We start from the raw sequence: 14652 nt of genomic DNA, 5'->3' as shown, positions 1-14652 counted from the left end.
TCTGACTGATAGGATGCCATTTGCAAATGGTTTCAGAGCAAAACTGGCATGAACCTCTGTATCTGGAATTCTGAAATTGAAGAGCAACCCAAGCGAAAATGACAGGTTTCAGAGTAACAGCCGTGTTAGTCTGTATTCGCAAAAAGAAAAGGAGTACTTGTGGCACCTTAAACACTAACCAATTTATTTGAGCATAAGCTTTCGTGAGCTACAGCTCACTTCATCGGATGCAACGAAAATGTATTTCCATTATGTAGCTATATAAGCTATTATGCATGTCAATAAAAGCCAAGTCTATTTTTTGTTCAGTTATGCTTTAGTTTCACACACACACATTCTCTCATCCAGATAGCACTGTCCTCTCCATTATCTCCACATGATGGTCTGCTGCAATCCCTAACCCCTGCAACTATGACTCTCCCGATATTTAGTTTTTAAAATTATATTAAAGAGGGAAAATAGCAGAAACACAAGACAAGAAAAAACCTGGTGAGAACCCCAAGCTTCACTCTGTTTCTATGTCAGTAGTAAAAGGCAAACCCTACAGTAAGTGGCAATAAGAACACAGATAAGCTGTAATAGAGACTCCTAAAAAAATCCAAAAATAGAAGAGAAAGCTAAACACCTTAACTATAACTGGCCTTGTCTTTTTCATTCTCTGAACCTAACATTATAATAATGCCTTTAAACTATTTATTTGAAAACAATAGTGTAGTTACCAACATTTAAAACAACAACAACAACAACTTTTTACTAAGATTTTTAAATAAAAATGCAAAAGTGAGTATTTTTCAGGTGAGTTTTTCCACCATGTGAAAAAGAGAGGGTTCTCCCAGTCGGTTACATTACAATAATCTAAAGTTACAATTAAAAAAATAAATGTACAAATGAATCTGGAGATTAGAAAATTAGTAATGCAAAATACCTAATAAAATTCAGGGTTTAAATTATACAGATGTCCTATAGTTAGTGTGGAGGAGGAGTAAGGAGAAAAAAGGCAAAAATCACAAACCAACGTTCTGCTGGGTTTTTTTCCTGCATACCTAAGAAAGACAATAGCAGTGGCCTCTGCAGTGATTTGTTTCCCCCTTTCTTTGCCTCCTCCACATCTTTATAGCTGTAGCTCAAGACACTCAAGACCCTATGTTTCAAACTCAATTGAACAGTGTAAAGTATCCTCATACCCTCCTCGTGAGGTGTTCAGTGCCTCTGAATTCAGACAGAATAGAACTGGGCACACTGCTACACACTGCAATTGAACAAATTTTATTCAGAAATTAATTCCAAGGCTTTCCAGAACTCAAAATAAAGTAATATTGAAAAAGGGTAAATATTTACAACACCATAGCAGACCAATGGCCCATCTATTTCAATTTCCTGTTAGACAGTGACCAGTATCAGATATTTCAGAGGAAAGTGTAAATCCCCACATAATGGACAATTCTGCAATGACATGCCCTTTGGAAAAGACTCTTCCTAGCCCCAAGTAATTAGTAGATGCCTTCTGTCTAATCACACAAGATTTTATAATCAATTTCATCCTAATTAGTGTAAATGCATATCTAACATAAGTCCAACCCTTTTTTGAATCTTACTAAACTACTGGCCTCAATAACATCCTGTGGCAATGAGTGCCACATGTTAATTATGCCTTGTGGAAAAAAGTACTTTTATCAGTTTTAAATTTGTTTTTAATTTTCTTAAATTTTTTAATATATTTTATTATACAGATGACCTGGGGCTCCCAACTGCCTTTTCTTTATGCCACTCATTATATATACTCCTATCACACCACCTCTTAAGTGTCTCCTCTCTAAACAAACTAGTCCTAGCAGTTTTAGTCTCTTCTCACATGGAAATCTTCACAGTCACCTATGTATTTGTTGCCCTTTTATGGGCCTGTTCTACAATATTTCATTTATATCCTTCTTGAGATGGAGGTGTCCAGGATCAAGTATAGTATTCTATGTGAGGGCACGCTGGGAAGTTAGACAGTGATATAATATTTTCAATAGTGTCATTCCTTTTATAATGGAGTTCAACATTTTGTTGCTTTTTTAGATCATTGCCGCACACTGAGCGGAAGTTTTTATCGAGCTATGCATAGTGACACATATTCTTTTCTCGTGAGTGATAACTTATTAGGATCCAAAGTGCACCATGAGCTCAAATTACCCCTTTCAATGAGCATTACCTTGCACTTATCTACAGTGAATTTCATGTGCCATCATGTTGTCTAACTGCCTAGCTTTAGGTCTCTTTGGAATTCCTTATTCTCTAGTTGACTTATCTAAATAATTGTGTCATCTGCAAATTCTGCCAACTTCACATCATTGTCTTGATGATTAATAAACTAAACACTAATATGAGTTATGGAATCTTGGGGCTTCCCACTGTTAACCTCCTTCCATGTTTAAAATTGGCCTTGTTTCCTGATATTTATCTTCTGTCTCAGAGACAGTTTTTAATCTACGAAACATTAACCATTCATTTTGTGACTTGATTTCTTAACTTCTTGCAAGGGAATATATTAAACTCTCTTAAAAATCATCACATTAGGAAATAATGAGAACCTACAGAGATACTATCTGAGCACCTCAAAACAGTAAACTTTGCCTCAGTTACCTATCTGAAAAATGGGGATAATACTTCTCCACATCACAGGGCTATTGCAAGGATGAGAGTCATTTTAAGAGACTTGCCCACAGACACACAGGAAGTCTGTGCCAGAGATGTGACTCAATATATCCAAAGTCCCAATCTTGTGCCTTAACCACAAGGCCATTCTTACTTCGTCAACTATTTTGCTGACTGTCTTCAATCATTCAAAAAGAATCAGGCAAAAAAACCCCTTTATATAATCTATGCTGGTTTGTGTCTACCTTACCATGCAAGGTGTTTTACAATTTTTTTTGTTATATACCTATAACAGTACTATACCTAGTACTGAAGTAAGGCTCAAAAGTCCGTAGTTCCCAGGGGCATGCCTTGCACCTTTTAAAAAGAAAAGTAGATTAGCTAACTTTCTGTCTTTGAGTATAGTATGTGATTTTAATTATATATACTTTTTTTTTTGTCACCAGCTCAGCCATTCCATTCTTAAGTTCCTTCAGAATTCTTGAATACAAACCATCTGGCCCTGGTGACTTGTTGCTTTTTAAATGATCATTTCGTTCCAGCACCTTTTGTCAGCTCAGTTTCTTACAGTGACCCATCTTTATCCACAAAGAATAGGTCGAGGAAGGTATTCAAAATTCCTCTACAGTGACTGCAGAGGCAAAAACTAATTAGCTCCTTAGCAATGTCCTTAACTACACTTTTCAGAGTAGCAGCCGTGTTAGTCTATATTCGCAAAAAGAAAAGGAGTACTTGTGGCACCTTAGAGACTAACAAATTTATTTGAGCATAAGCTTTCGTGAGCTACAGCTCACTTCATCGGATGCATTCAGTGGAAAATACAGTGGGAAGATTTAACTACACTGGGTTTCTCTCTTTTACTCCATGGTAGTCTAGCAGATCTACTGACCTTGGAGGCTTCCTGTTTCTGACATACTTGAAGAATTCCTTGTTCTTTGCTGATTAACTTTGGCTATTAACTGTTAAAATTCCCTCTTGACCCTCCTAAGTTCCATTTTACCATTTACCTGTCATGGTTTACTTTCCTTGTTACGGAATTCACCATGCTGTATTTCCATTTGACAGATACCCTTCAGACACGAATAAAATCCGGTGCATCTTGCCATTCAATGACAAATGTTTTCCTTTTTGCTGAGGAGCATATCACATACTTTCTGATACGGCAGTATCGTATGCTTAAATATCCCCTGTACTAATTCTAACGATTTGAATGTAGCTTTTGATTTTAAAGTATTTTTGTCATTTTTAGATTCCTCCCTTGTTTACTCTACTAGATTTCCTCATACAGTTTGCTGCACTCATGACCCTAAGAACACATACCATTTTCTCATATATGTAACTCACATCTTGAGTGGGAAACCACAAGACTCTACTACTTTCTTGGCAAAAAATCTTCTTAATCTGTGTCAGTTTACACCGACATGCAGGCTAACACTGGTAACAGATGAGAATGGAATTATGCCATTTACACTCAGTTCCTTTCAGAAACTTCAGTGATCAGATGGAGAAATCAGATTATTGCTCTCGGGGGGGGGGTATTTTGTTTCTAACAGGGATCATGTATGTCCACTTAATAGAAAGAGGGCCATCTTTCATATTTACTCCAGGCCAACATGTCATGACTGAAGGCAGCACATATCATGCATGCCACAGCAAGTAATTTTAAATTATCCTTGTGTAGCAATTCTGCAGCATACACAATTGTTTGTTCTGCATCAAGCCTTTATTAACACACTGATAAAGTGTTTACAGTTAATGTATCCATATTATCAGTGACCATGTGTGTAGAGGTCTGTTTACCTTGGGAAAATATGAATATAACGTAGGCTGGAGGCAACAAGGGTAGAGGAGGGTGTGTGTGTTCGTTCAAGAAAAATTACTAGTTACAACCCTGGAATTGGTTCTTTAAAAATAATTACGTTCGTGACCTGTGCGTCTAGGTTTTGAATTTTCATGATGTTGGTACTGGAGCCCCAAGATCCTCATGTTTGAGTATCTTATGAAAAGGACAAGATCTGAAATGTGGCATTCATTTATTATGCTTTGTTTCACAATTCTTTTAGTAAAAACCTACCATGCTGATCTGTGGCACGTAACTGCCTGAAACATGACTTCAATTGCTTCCTGTTGGTCTTACACAGATGGATTTCTGTAGTTAACTTTTAGTAAGTGCCCCTCCAAAGTGGAGGCAGTGCTTTTTAAACATTTCCTGTTCTGCACGTCTGCTGCAGAATTCCACTTACTGAATCGCTTCCTGCATACAAGACTGAACAATACAAAGGATCTATGAACTCGGTTTGCAACAGAAAAAAGTAAAATCTGACTGGGTTACCTTCAGTTTTGTTTTCTGATGCATTTTCACCTATCCCTCCTTCAGTATTAGCTACTTTTCATTGTTCTGAAATCCTCTCTCAAAAACTAACTTGATTAAGTTGAAGTTTTCAGAGGAAAATGTATGAAACTTTCAGGAATTCATATAAAGCTCATCAGCTTAGTGTCCTGGCCAAGGCAGGCCACACCCTGCCACTCCCTTTTATTTGTATAGATCAAAACAGTGGACAAATAATAAACTATGAGACTAGAACATGGGGTGAAGATTTGCAGGAAATGCCCAAAAACAGCTTGCTCAAGCAAAATAAAAAATGCGTTTCAAACAAAATGAGCTCAAAATGATTTCAAATAGCAAAATAAGGATACATTTTGTATTCTTGCCATTAGCAGGCTAATTTAGAAAAAGTATTTGCACATTTCTACAACTCCTGGTATTATTAAAGCTTTTATTGTATACACGCAACTTGCAAAAGATCAATCTTCATTTCAAACTTCCTAAATACAAATCCTTGAGACCTTTTCTTTCTGTGTTCTGGTTACAAGTGACCCAACTGCTCAACTTTGACAGAGACCATTTCAAGGTTACATCAAAATAGTTTTGGTCTAGTTAGTATCTAGTTACAGGTACTGTATTATCTAATTTGTTATAATAGGTTCAATTTGAGAAGCTTCTGGGATAATTATTTTAACTTTCCCTATAAGAAACTCATACCTGCTTTCAGGCATTTGTGACGTTCTGAGCTGAAAACAGACATGATGACAAGAGGATTACCTTTGCAATGCCTCTGTCATGATTGTACTCAATGATTCTTATGAGAACCATACACTGATCTGGCACTGGAATCCAGGAATGAAAATTTTCACTTACCGCAGTGCGACTGGAAAACCTGTGGCTTGACTACCTGATTGCAGATATTGCACACTACTAGATAGAAATCGTCATGAGCTGGATAATGGCCAAATAAGTGCATATCTGTGGGAAAGTTAAAAAATATATATAAGTATTAGAAGTTATGCGTTAAGAGTATATTTAAAAGAAATTAAAGATACTGTAGGATTACTAGTATTATATTTATAAAACCAAAAACTATGTAATATTCTCTGTAAGGACAGTGTTGGTGGTATGTTATCAGAATAGATCTTTGCCAGCTCTAATTTCTATGATCCTTTATTTAAGCTGTGGACAGAACATCTTATTCTGATGATCAGAATACAAGAAGCAGCACCCCTGTCTAAATACTTATTGGAAATAAATGTAATACTGAACAAAGCACTCAAGAACACGTTGTACGGAACAGTCCTGCACTGGGAAAGGACTCACAAAATGAAATATTTATAGGTTTTTCCCATCTCTAATTTCTGTTAGTATTTCAGCAAACAAGGAACATGGGTTCTGCAGCTTGGCTCTCTGTAGACTATTAGCAGATGCTACTTTTTAAGAATTAGAGATAGGACTCAGGAACCAAGGATCTCCAAAGTACCATTCTCCATTGACCAACTGGGCAACTCCATGAAGTCTATCAGTGTTAGGTAAATGAGACCCTTGTTTTCCGTTTTACTGAAAAATGTCCAGCTTTTACAAAAGCTACTATTTTTACCAATTTTCACCCAAATTTGTACTGCTCAAGTACATGAAAATATTGATTATGTAAAGACAATCCAATACATTACATTAGGTAGACACAGTTATGTTAATAATAAATTAGTCTAAGTGTAAATGCAAGGCTGTCAGATAAAGAAAGAAAATGTACTGGAAGAGATGCACACACGCACGTGCATGTGTACATTCTGTTAATGAGCAGTCCATGAAATAAACCACAGCATTAAATTACTTAATACTCTTACTTTTCTCTATTTGTGGCTTTTTTCTCTCTTCTCCCACCCCCAACACTAACCTCAATATTTACCCAGAGAACTGTGCATCCATTTTCACCCATTTTTTAAAATTTTTGTAACAAACACTGGTAACTTTCTGAACTTTAAAAAAACAACAACTGAAAATGAAAGGCCTTGTAGGTAGGTAATGGTAGATTCTTTTGGGCAAACAATGAATACATTGCTGGACTGTCAACTGCCTCTCAGAGTATCAACAATGTCAACTGTGGTCCATGCTACCCCTCAGGACAGGTCCATGACTTATTCAAAGATGTCACATGATGGTGCCTTAGCACTATTTACTGCATCTGAAAGATCTACTCGAAAGCTTGTCAATGCTGCTTCTGATGCAGGTTCCTTAAAAGGTAGCTTTCAATTCAGCACTGCTTTGCCATTTAAAAGACAAACTCCATTTACTTAAATTAAAATTAAACATTAAAAAAAACCTTCTAGTGCTGGACCACCACAAAAATTAAATGGCTCTGAAACACTCAAAATACCAGCTGAGGATGATAAACAGAAGAATGTTTAAATATCAATTCTCCAATATATTTGTGACCTGTCTGTAAGTCTTATAACTTATGTTTATTCAGACAAGTAGCTTTTTCAGTGGGTGAATTGATATATTACCAAAGTTATTTAATTGTTTCTTGATAATCGTAGTGCCAGAATGGTACGTTTTAATTAAAAATTGAGTCATGTTCTGCACTGCCCTATGGGAAAGCCCACAATTCGATGCCTAGGACGAATATCATTCTTCAGGTTGAAAGGGCTGGGAGCGAGTGTTTTCAGTCTCTCAGAGAGCAAGGGATGCGGAAGAGCAGGGTTAGTGGATTTTAAGAGACTCTGATTCAACTATGGTTGGCAAGAACCAGGCCCCCCCTCAGTGATAGACAATATAAATCAAGAAGAGATACTAAAGGCCAGGATGTGGAGGAAAGCAAAAGCCCCATTCTATACTGATATCACAAAGTCACGAGATCTGGTTACAACATGGTCAAAGGTTATAGTTCAGATGAGACCTAACTGTGGCCCCTTAACCATGCTAAAGCCTTATACTTTCCAAGGTTTTAGCCTTGTTACCAGGACATATACCACACTATAAATAAACCATATTGTGATTTAATACCCTAACTAGTTACAGTTTTAGTGCAGATGGGACCTACATTGCATACTAACCCCTGTTCCTCTTCACAGCTATTCATTTTACCACTTGATAAAAGAACAATTTGGCACGCCATTTTATTTTAATCTCACATCTAATATGGTTATATAATTTTAAGAACTCTGGAGGCCATTCCTTCTGCTTTAGCCTGAGGATGAAGTTATTGATCTTAAAAACACTTTACATTGCAGTGCAGATATAGCAATGCTAAAGCCAGGGTTTTGCTACTGATTCTCCATTTGTAGATTCCCATTTGTCAGAACCTCGTAATTCCATGATAAGGATTCCCTCACCAGTCTGAAACTTGGCACAAGCTCTCAGCTCAAGAATCATCCATTGCATTACATTTATGAAATGTTTCAGCCTCGTTATAAAGTTTATAAGAGTTAGGGGGAAAAAAAGCTTTATTCTTACTCTTGCATCACCTCTCCAAGCTCATCATTAGAAGCAAGCTCCCAACACTCCAGGATACACTAATTCAAAGCGGCACCAGACCCTGCCAGAGCAACTGATTCAAAACCTGCAGACATATCTCCACTGCTACAATGATCAACACCCTCCACAACACAGCTTTCAAGCTCCATATGTCCTTCACATGCCTATCATAACATGTGGCATACTTCATCCATTGCACTAAATACCCCAATAGCAAATATGTGGGTGAAACCAGACTTTCACTACGCTCTCAAATGAACTCACACAGGAAAATGACAAAAGACAAAGACATCATCTGAGAGAGTGAACACTTTCCAAAAAGTGATCACTCTATATCTGACCTACCAGTCCTCATTCTCAAAGCCCAAGAGCCGGAGAGCCTCAATTCATAACTTTGCGAGACATTAAAAATCATGGACTGAATAGAGGCACTGGATTTATGGCCTATTACAACAATCTATAACCTACTAACTACCTCCCCTCCCCGCCTCCTTTCCCCCTTATATCAGGAGTGGTGTTAATGGGCCACTTCACCTTGCATGATCCCTTGAAATGTATGTTAACTACCTGTGCTAAACACACTGTTCCACCCTGTATTGAGCTGTGACACTCTGATTAAGTTTCCCAGACCTGAAGAAGAGCTCTGTGTAAGCTCAAAAGCTTGTGTCTCACCAACAGAAGTTGGTCCAATAAAAGATATCATCTCTTCCACCCAGTCTCTCTAATATCCTGGGACTAACACGGCTACCACCACACTACATACTATAAAAGACACACACACACACACACTCATCAATTGGGGATTGGTCCTGCTTTGAGCAGGGGGTTGGACTTGATGACCTCCTGAGGTCCCTTCCAACCCTGATATTCTATGATTCTATGATTGATCACTTCCCAAATAAAAAAGGTACAGATAATATTTAAGAGTTACATTTTGTCGCCATTCTAAATTCTTTAAGCTTTTTTAAGCCTCAGAATATATACCATATACTAGGCCTTCAAAACTTGCCCAGTTCTGGGACTTATGTTAGTAGAAGTCCAGCTGTGAGAAATTACTAAAAAACAGAAGGAGTTAATACTCCAAGAATCTACCAAAGGACATAATAGAATTAGAAACCAGGCCAGGTCACAGTATCAGAGAAGCAATTGCATCTTCACCACACACAATCTTGGGGTGGCAAAGTGGGGAACGAGGGGACTATTAGTAGTACATAGCACCAATAGCAGGTTTTGTAGTACTGAGATGGCAAAAGTGGAGAAAAGGGTGAAATGAGTTGCACAGAAAGTGCAGAGAAAAGAGACAGAAAAGTCCTATGCCTCCTATGGCACCAAAAGGGGGAATGGTTTCAGTGTTGGTATAGTTGAGTTGGTCCCAGAATATTAGAGAGACAAGATGGGTGAGGGGATATCTTTTATTGGACCAACTTCTGTTGGTGAAAGAGAAGTTTTTGAGCTTACACAGAGCTCTTTTTCAGGTCTGGGAAAGGTACTCAAAAAGTGTTTGAGGTCCAAGAGAAAATGTGACTTTACCCACCTTGTGTCTCAAACATTTTTAAAGACAGATGTAGCTTGCATAGTTTGGTGGTCTAGTGTGAACAGGCATTTTCTTTTTTCAATTTAAATAACCATGTTTGCCATAAATAAACTATGTGTCAGGGACCACAGATCACAGAATATCAGGGTTGGAAGGGACCTCAGGAGGTCATCTAGCCCAACCCCCTGCTCAAAGCAGGACCAATCCCCAATTTTTGCCCCAGATCCCTAAATGGCCCCCTCAAGGATTGAACTCACAACCCTGGGTTTAGCAGGCCAATGCTCAAACCACTGAGCTATCTCTCCCTCCTCTGGTCCCTAGGGCTCTTAGAGGCTAGTAAGTTCCAATTTGCTATCCAGTGACCTGTTAGCAGATGCCAGAATAGAAGCTGAACTCTGACAGAGGATTGCAGGCCTGGAATCTAATTGGCAGAATGCTGGCAGTCCTTATTGATTCACAACTTCTTTATAAACCCAGCACAGGAACAGGAAGTTGTCCATGCAACTGGGATCTCCCTGCTTCAGACTGTTTCCCCTGCAATACCTGCTCCTTCTACTTGCTACTGATCTGGTAACCTGACCCTGCCTGTCTCCTAATACCTGACTCTTGGTTTTGGCCTCCGTTTGCCTTGGATTCTGACCTCCAGGTATCGGACCTGGCTTGATTCCTGACTCCTGCTCTTACCATGAGGTCAGACCACCCATGCCCTGGTTGTGACACCATGATTGCCAAAAATCAGGCTATTTCTTTGATGGATAAAAGCACTTGGCCATTGTCTTTGTCTGGAACAAGACTGCAGCCTTCCATTTCCTTCTGGCAGCTGGTTGGCCAAGCTTGTGAAAGCCTGCACCCATCTCAATAGCATTTCTCTGTCTATATGTAACAATAACTTTTGAACCCTGCACCTAATCGATTCCAAATGTTTAGGGAAGGTTCTTGGAATCAGTGGCCAGAACTCTATTGACTTCTGGGAAAAATTGGAAAACTGAAATGGGAAAAATAGGGTTTAACTGGAGCCCCCCATGCCATCTCATTAGTATAGACACAGCTTCAAGCACTTCTACAGTCCTCTGTAGATAAAACAGCTGGCTGATGGCCCCTCAGCATAACAATACCCCATCTCCTCTCTGCCTGTCCTCCCACTAGAGTTTATCATGTTGACACCCAGAATGATGTCTCTCTCAGATGAAAAATAATAATAATAATGGGGAGAAGGGAGAAAAGGGGGTCAGGGGAAAGTGGGGAATGGGGGCATGCACACCAAATTCCTACTGGGGGGACGATGACTGGAGGACCCTGGTATGGGGAGAAGGAGGAGGATGGGGGCCACACGAAGTCCCTTGCATAGAAGGAAGGTATGAAAGGGGGTGCACAGAGAGCCCCTGTCATGGAGGGAAATGGCAGATGGGGGAATGGGGACAAATAGAACCCCCACCATGGGGTGGGGGAAAGATTGGGGTACCCTGGTATGGGAGGAGGCAGACATGGGGGTCACAAAGAACTCCTGGCATGGAGGAGATCGGGAGTCACAGTGAGTCTCTCAAACAGAGGAGGATGGCACACAGGGAGCTTGTGGGGGGAATGGAGGGATGCAAGGAGCCACTGGTGTATGCAATCAGCTCAGCCCACACAAGCTATGAAGTGCACAACCCTCTAGCGTGTATGCTCTCAGCAGTCAATGATCAGGTTGGGAGCCTTTCAATGAATGCAGTGTCATCCATTTTCATACCAGAGTTCACAGCCTTCGTATGGGAGGTTTTCAATTGTTGTCTGAACTTCCTTTGAGATGCCTGAAGACTAGCCAGGATGCTCTCCCCGTGGCAATAGAAATTTCCATGGTATTGAGGCATATAGAGTGGCCTGAAAGGATGATCTGGCTACCAGCTGCCCCTCAAATTACTGATTATTGGATGCACTTCCAACTGTGACTTGACTGGTGCCTAAGAGATACTCAGTACCACCGCAGTGGTGGTAGCCAGCATCATAGTGGAGACATTCAGCACCTACAATAGCAATGACAACTATAGCTCAGCTTATACGTAGAGATCTCCCAGTACTGTCAACGATCTTGCTACTGAGACAGATGGTGCCACAAAAGCAGAGCAGGGGATTACAGTATCAGAGTGGAGAGTGCCAAAGTGATCATGTCACTGTTGAGTCTGTACCAGAGGCAATTAGACCCACCTCCCAAGATGGTGTTGAAGACAAAGTACCATGCGCCCTCAGGGCTCCAAGAGCACCCAGTTCGGGCCATTAAGTCCACATAGACTAGGATTGGTGAGGCAGTTTAAATCTCTTTTTGCTTGGGTCAGCTGAAGGAGATCTACTCCAACACTTCCCAAAGGAGCACGGCTCTTTTCTATCACTAGCCAAAGTTTTTCTTAGGGCAGGGGCGCCATTTCAGATTGGGGGGGGAGGGTGGGGCGGGCAACTTTAACCGTGATTCCTGGGACTACTTAGGCACTTAAAAACACTAGTTTTTTGGAAGATAACTTAGTAATTAGCTGACAGGAGCCCTGTATCTAATTCCTTTATATATATATAAAAAAGAAAATTAAATAAATATTGGACCCATGAGCTCTAACAACAACATATTCTGACATCTTATGGCAAGTCACTTAAGGGACACCAGTTAGGTTTAAAATTTTAATGTATATTCTTACTTTATTACCAACTCTGTGGAGAGAGAGACCCCATCAGGACCCCTGGGTTCTAATCCAGCTCTGGGAGGAGAGCAGGGTCTAGTGGGTTACAGTGGGGAGCAGATACATCTGGGTTCTATATAAGAACATCAGAATGGCCATACTGGGTAAGACCAATGGTCCATGTAGCCCAGTATCCTGTCTTCCAACAGTGGCTAATGCCAGGTGCCCTGAGGGAATGAACAGAACACGTAATCATCAAGTCGCCTTGTTGCCCACTCCCAGCTTCTGACAAACAGAGGCGAGGGACACGCAGAACATGGTGTTGGATCCCTGCCCACCCTGGCTAATAGCTATTCCTGGAAGCTATCCTCCATGAACTTATCTAGTTCTTATTGGAACCCTGTTATAGTTTTGGCCTTCACAACATCCCCTAGCAAAGAGTTCCACATGTTGACTGTGAAGAAATACTTTTTTTTGTTTGTTTTAAATCTGGTGCCTATTAATTTCATTTGGTGACTCCTTTTCTAGTTCTTATATTATGTGAAGGAGAAAATAACACTTCCTTATTCAATTTTTCCACACCATTCATGATTTTATAGACCTCTATCATATCCACCCTTAGTCATCCAAGCTGAAAAGTCCCAGTCTTTTTAATCTTTCCTTATACAGAAGGTGTTCTATACCCCTAATCATTTCTGTTGCTCTTCTCTGTACCTTTTCCAAATCCAATATATCTTTTTGAGATGGGGTGACCAAATCTGCACGCACTATTTAATATGTTGGCATACCATGAATTTATGTAGAGGCAATATGATATTTCTCTCTTACTATCTATCCTTCTCCTAATGATTTCCAATATTCTGTTAGCTTTTTTAATTGCCACTGCACATTGAGCAAATGTTTTCAGAGAACTATCCACAATGACTCCAAGGTCTCTTTATGGACGGGTTCAGCTAATTTAGACCCCATCATTTTGTATGTATAGTTGGAATTATATTTTGCCAAGTGCAACACTGAACTTCTTCTGCCATGGTGTTGCCCAATCTCCCAGTTTTGTGAGATCCCTTTGTAACTCCTCACAATTGGCTTTGGACTTAATTATCTTGAGTAATTTTGTATCATTACCATCTCACTGCATACCCCTTTTTCCGGATCATTTATGAATATAAATGGAGCAAGGGTGAGTAGATCTCTCCTATAGAACTCGGAAGGAGGGGGGACTAAAGCCCTCCTCTGCCCCCCCTAAATGGCACCCCTGTCTCAAGAATCTAACTGCCCTATTTCATCTGCAACCAGCGCCATCACAGATGACAGACTCGGGAGCTAGCTGTTGATCTGGAGCTCAGGGCACTTCTGGACTCAGATTGATCTGGTACAGGAAGGTCTTGCTTGCCTAGGTCCAAGGCAAGCCACAAAGAGCTATCCAAAAGTTTGAGGTCAGCCTCTCTCACTTTCTGGTCCTTTTAGAAAAGGCCTACAGATGGAACATTTATTGGGGATATGCCCCAACTTAGGAGCGGGACAGGTAAAAGAGAAAAAAATTACACAATTCCTGTATTCCCTCTGGCCTGTGGCTTCCCTAAGGTAGATCTGCTCCCTGCCTCCAATCCTACTTTTAATAGTTTAGAGAGAGCCCATGAAATACAGGCACTCCTTCAGAGAGAAAAAATGGGGAATCATGTCTGCTAATGCTTCTGACAACACGGATAGGCTCAACCAACCAAAGAACCAGAGCAATCACCTTGCTAAACTTATCTAATCACCTGTCACTTGTCTAAACCAGTCCAGCTCAAAACTTAAAAAAAAAAAAAAAAAAAAAAAGGCACAAACATTTGTCACAATATATTTTCAGACATCTTAATGAGAACAAAAATCTTTGCACAAATTTTAACTCAAGAAATACAAACTTCTACAAAATTGCCTCCACTGTCAAACTCAAAAACAAGAATAATTTGATAAACAAAATGTCTTGTTACAAATACTTTGACCAAATCTAGTTCTCATATGGTAAACCTTTCACATACTAATGT

The 14652-nt window shown here is 39.8% G+C and overlaps 1 protein-coding gene across 2 annotated transcripts in view; it reads right to left on the bottom strand.

The window, feature by feature from the left end:
• ATXN7L1 (ataxin 7 like 1) overlaps positions 1 to 14652 on the bottom strand; it is a 203598-nt gene that overhangs the window by 126086 nt on the left and 62860 nt on the right. The window contains exons 3-4 of one of the 2 annotated variants that reach the window (XM_084624839.1): positions 5837 to 5941; positions 2941 to 2994 (exon numbers count right to left, since the gene is read on the bottom strand). In XM_084624839.1, the coding sequence (XP_084480965.1) occupies positions 2941 to 2994; positions 5837 to 5941 (159 nt within the window). The remainder of the gene's footprint in view (positions 1 to 2940; positions 2995 to 5836; positions 5942 to 14652) is intronic. The other variant, XM_084624838.1, reaches the window with a different exon arrangement.

The sequence above is a fragment of the Lepidochelys olivacea genome (genome assembly GCF_965140295.1).
Source record: "Lepidochelys olivacea isolate rLepOli2 genome assembly, chromosome: 1".
Lineage (NCBI taxonomy): Eukaryota > Metazoa > Chordata > Testudines > Cheloniidae > Lepidochelys > Lepidochelys olivacea.
The sequence above is the reverse complement of the archived record's forward strand: the minus strand, read 5'-3'. Positions and strand labels throughout refer to the sequence as shown.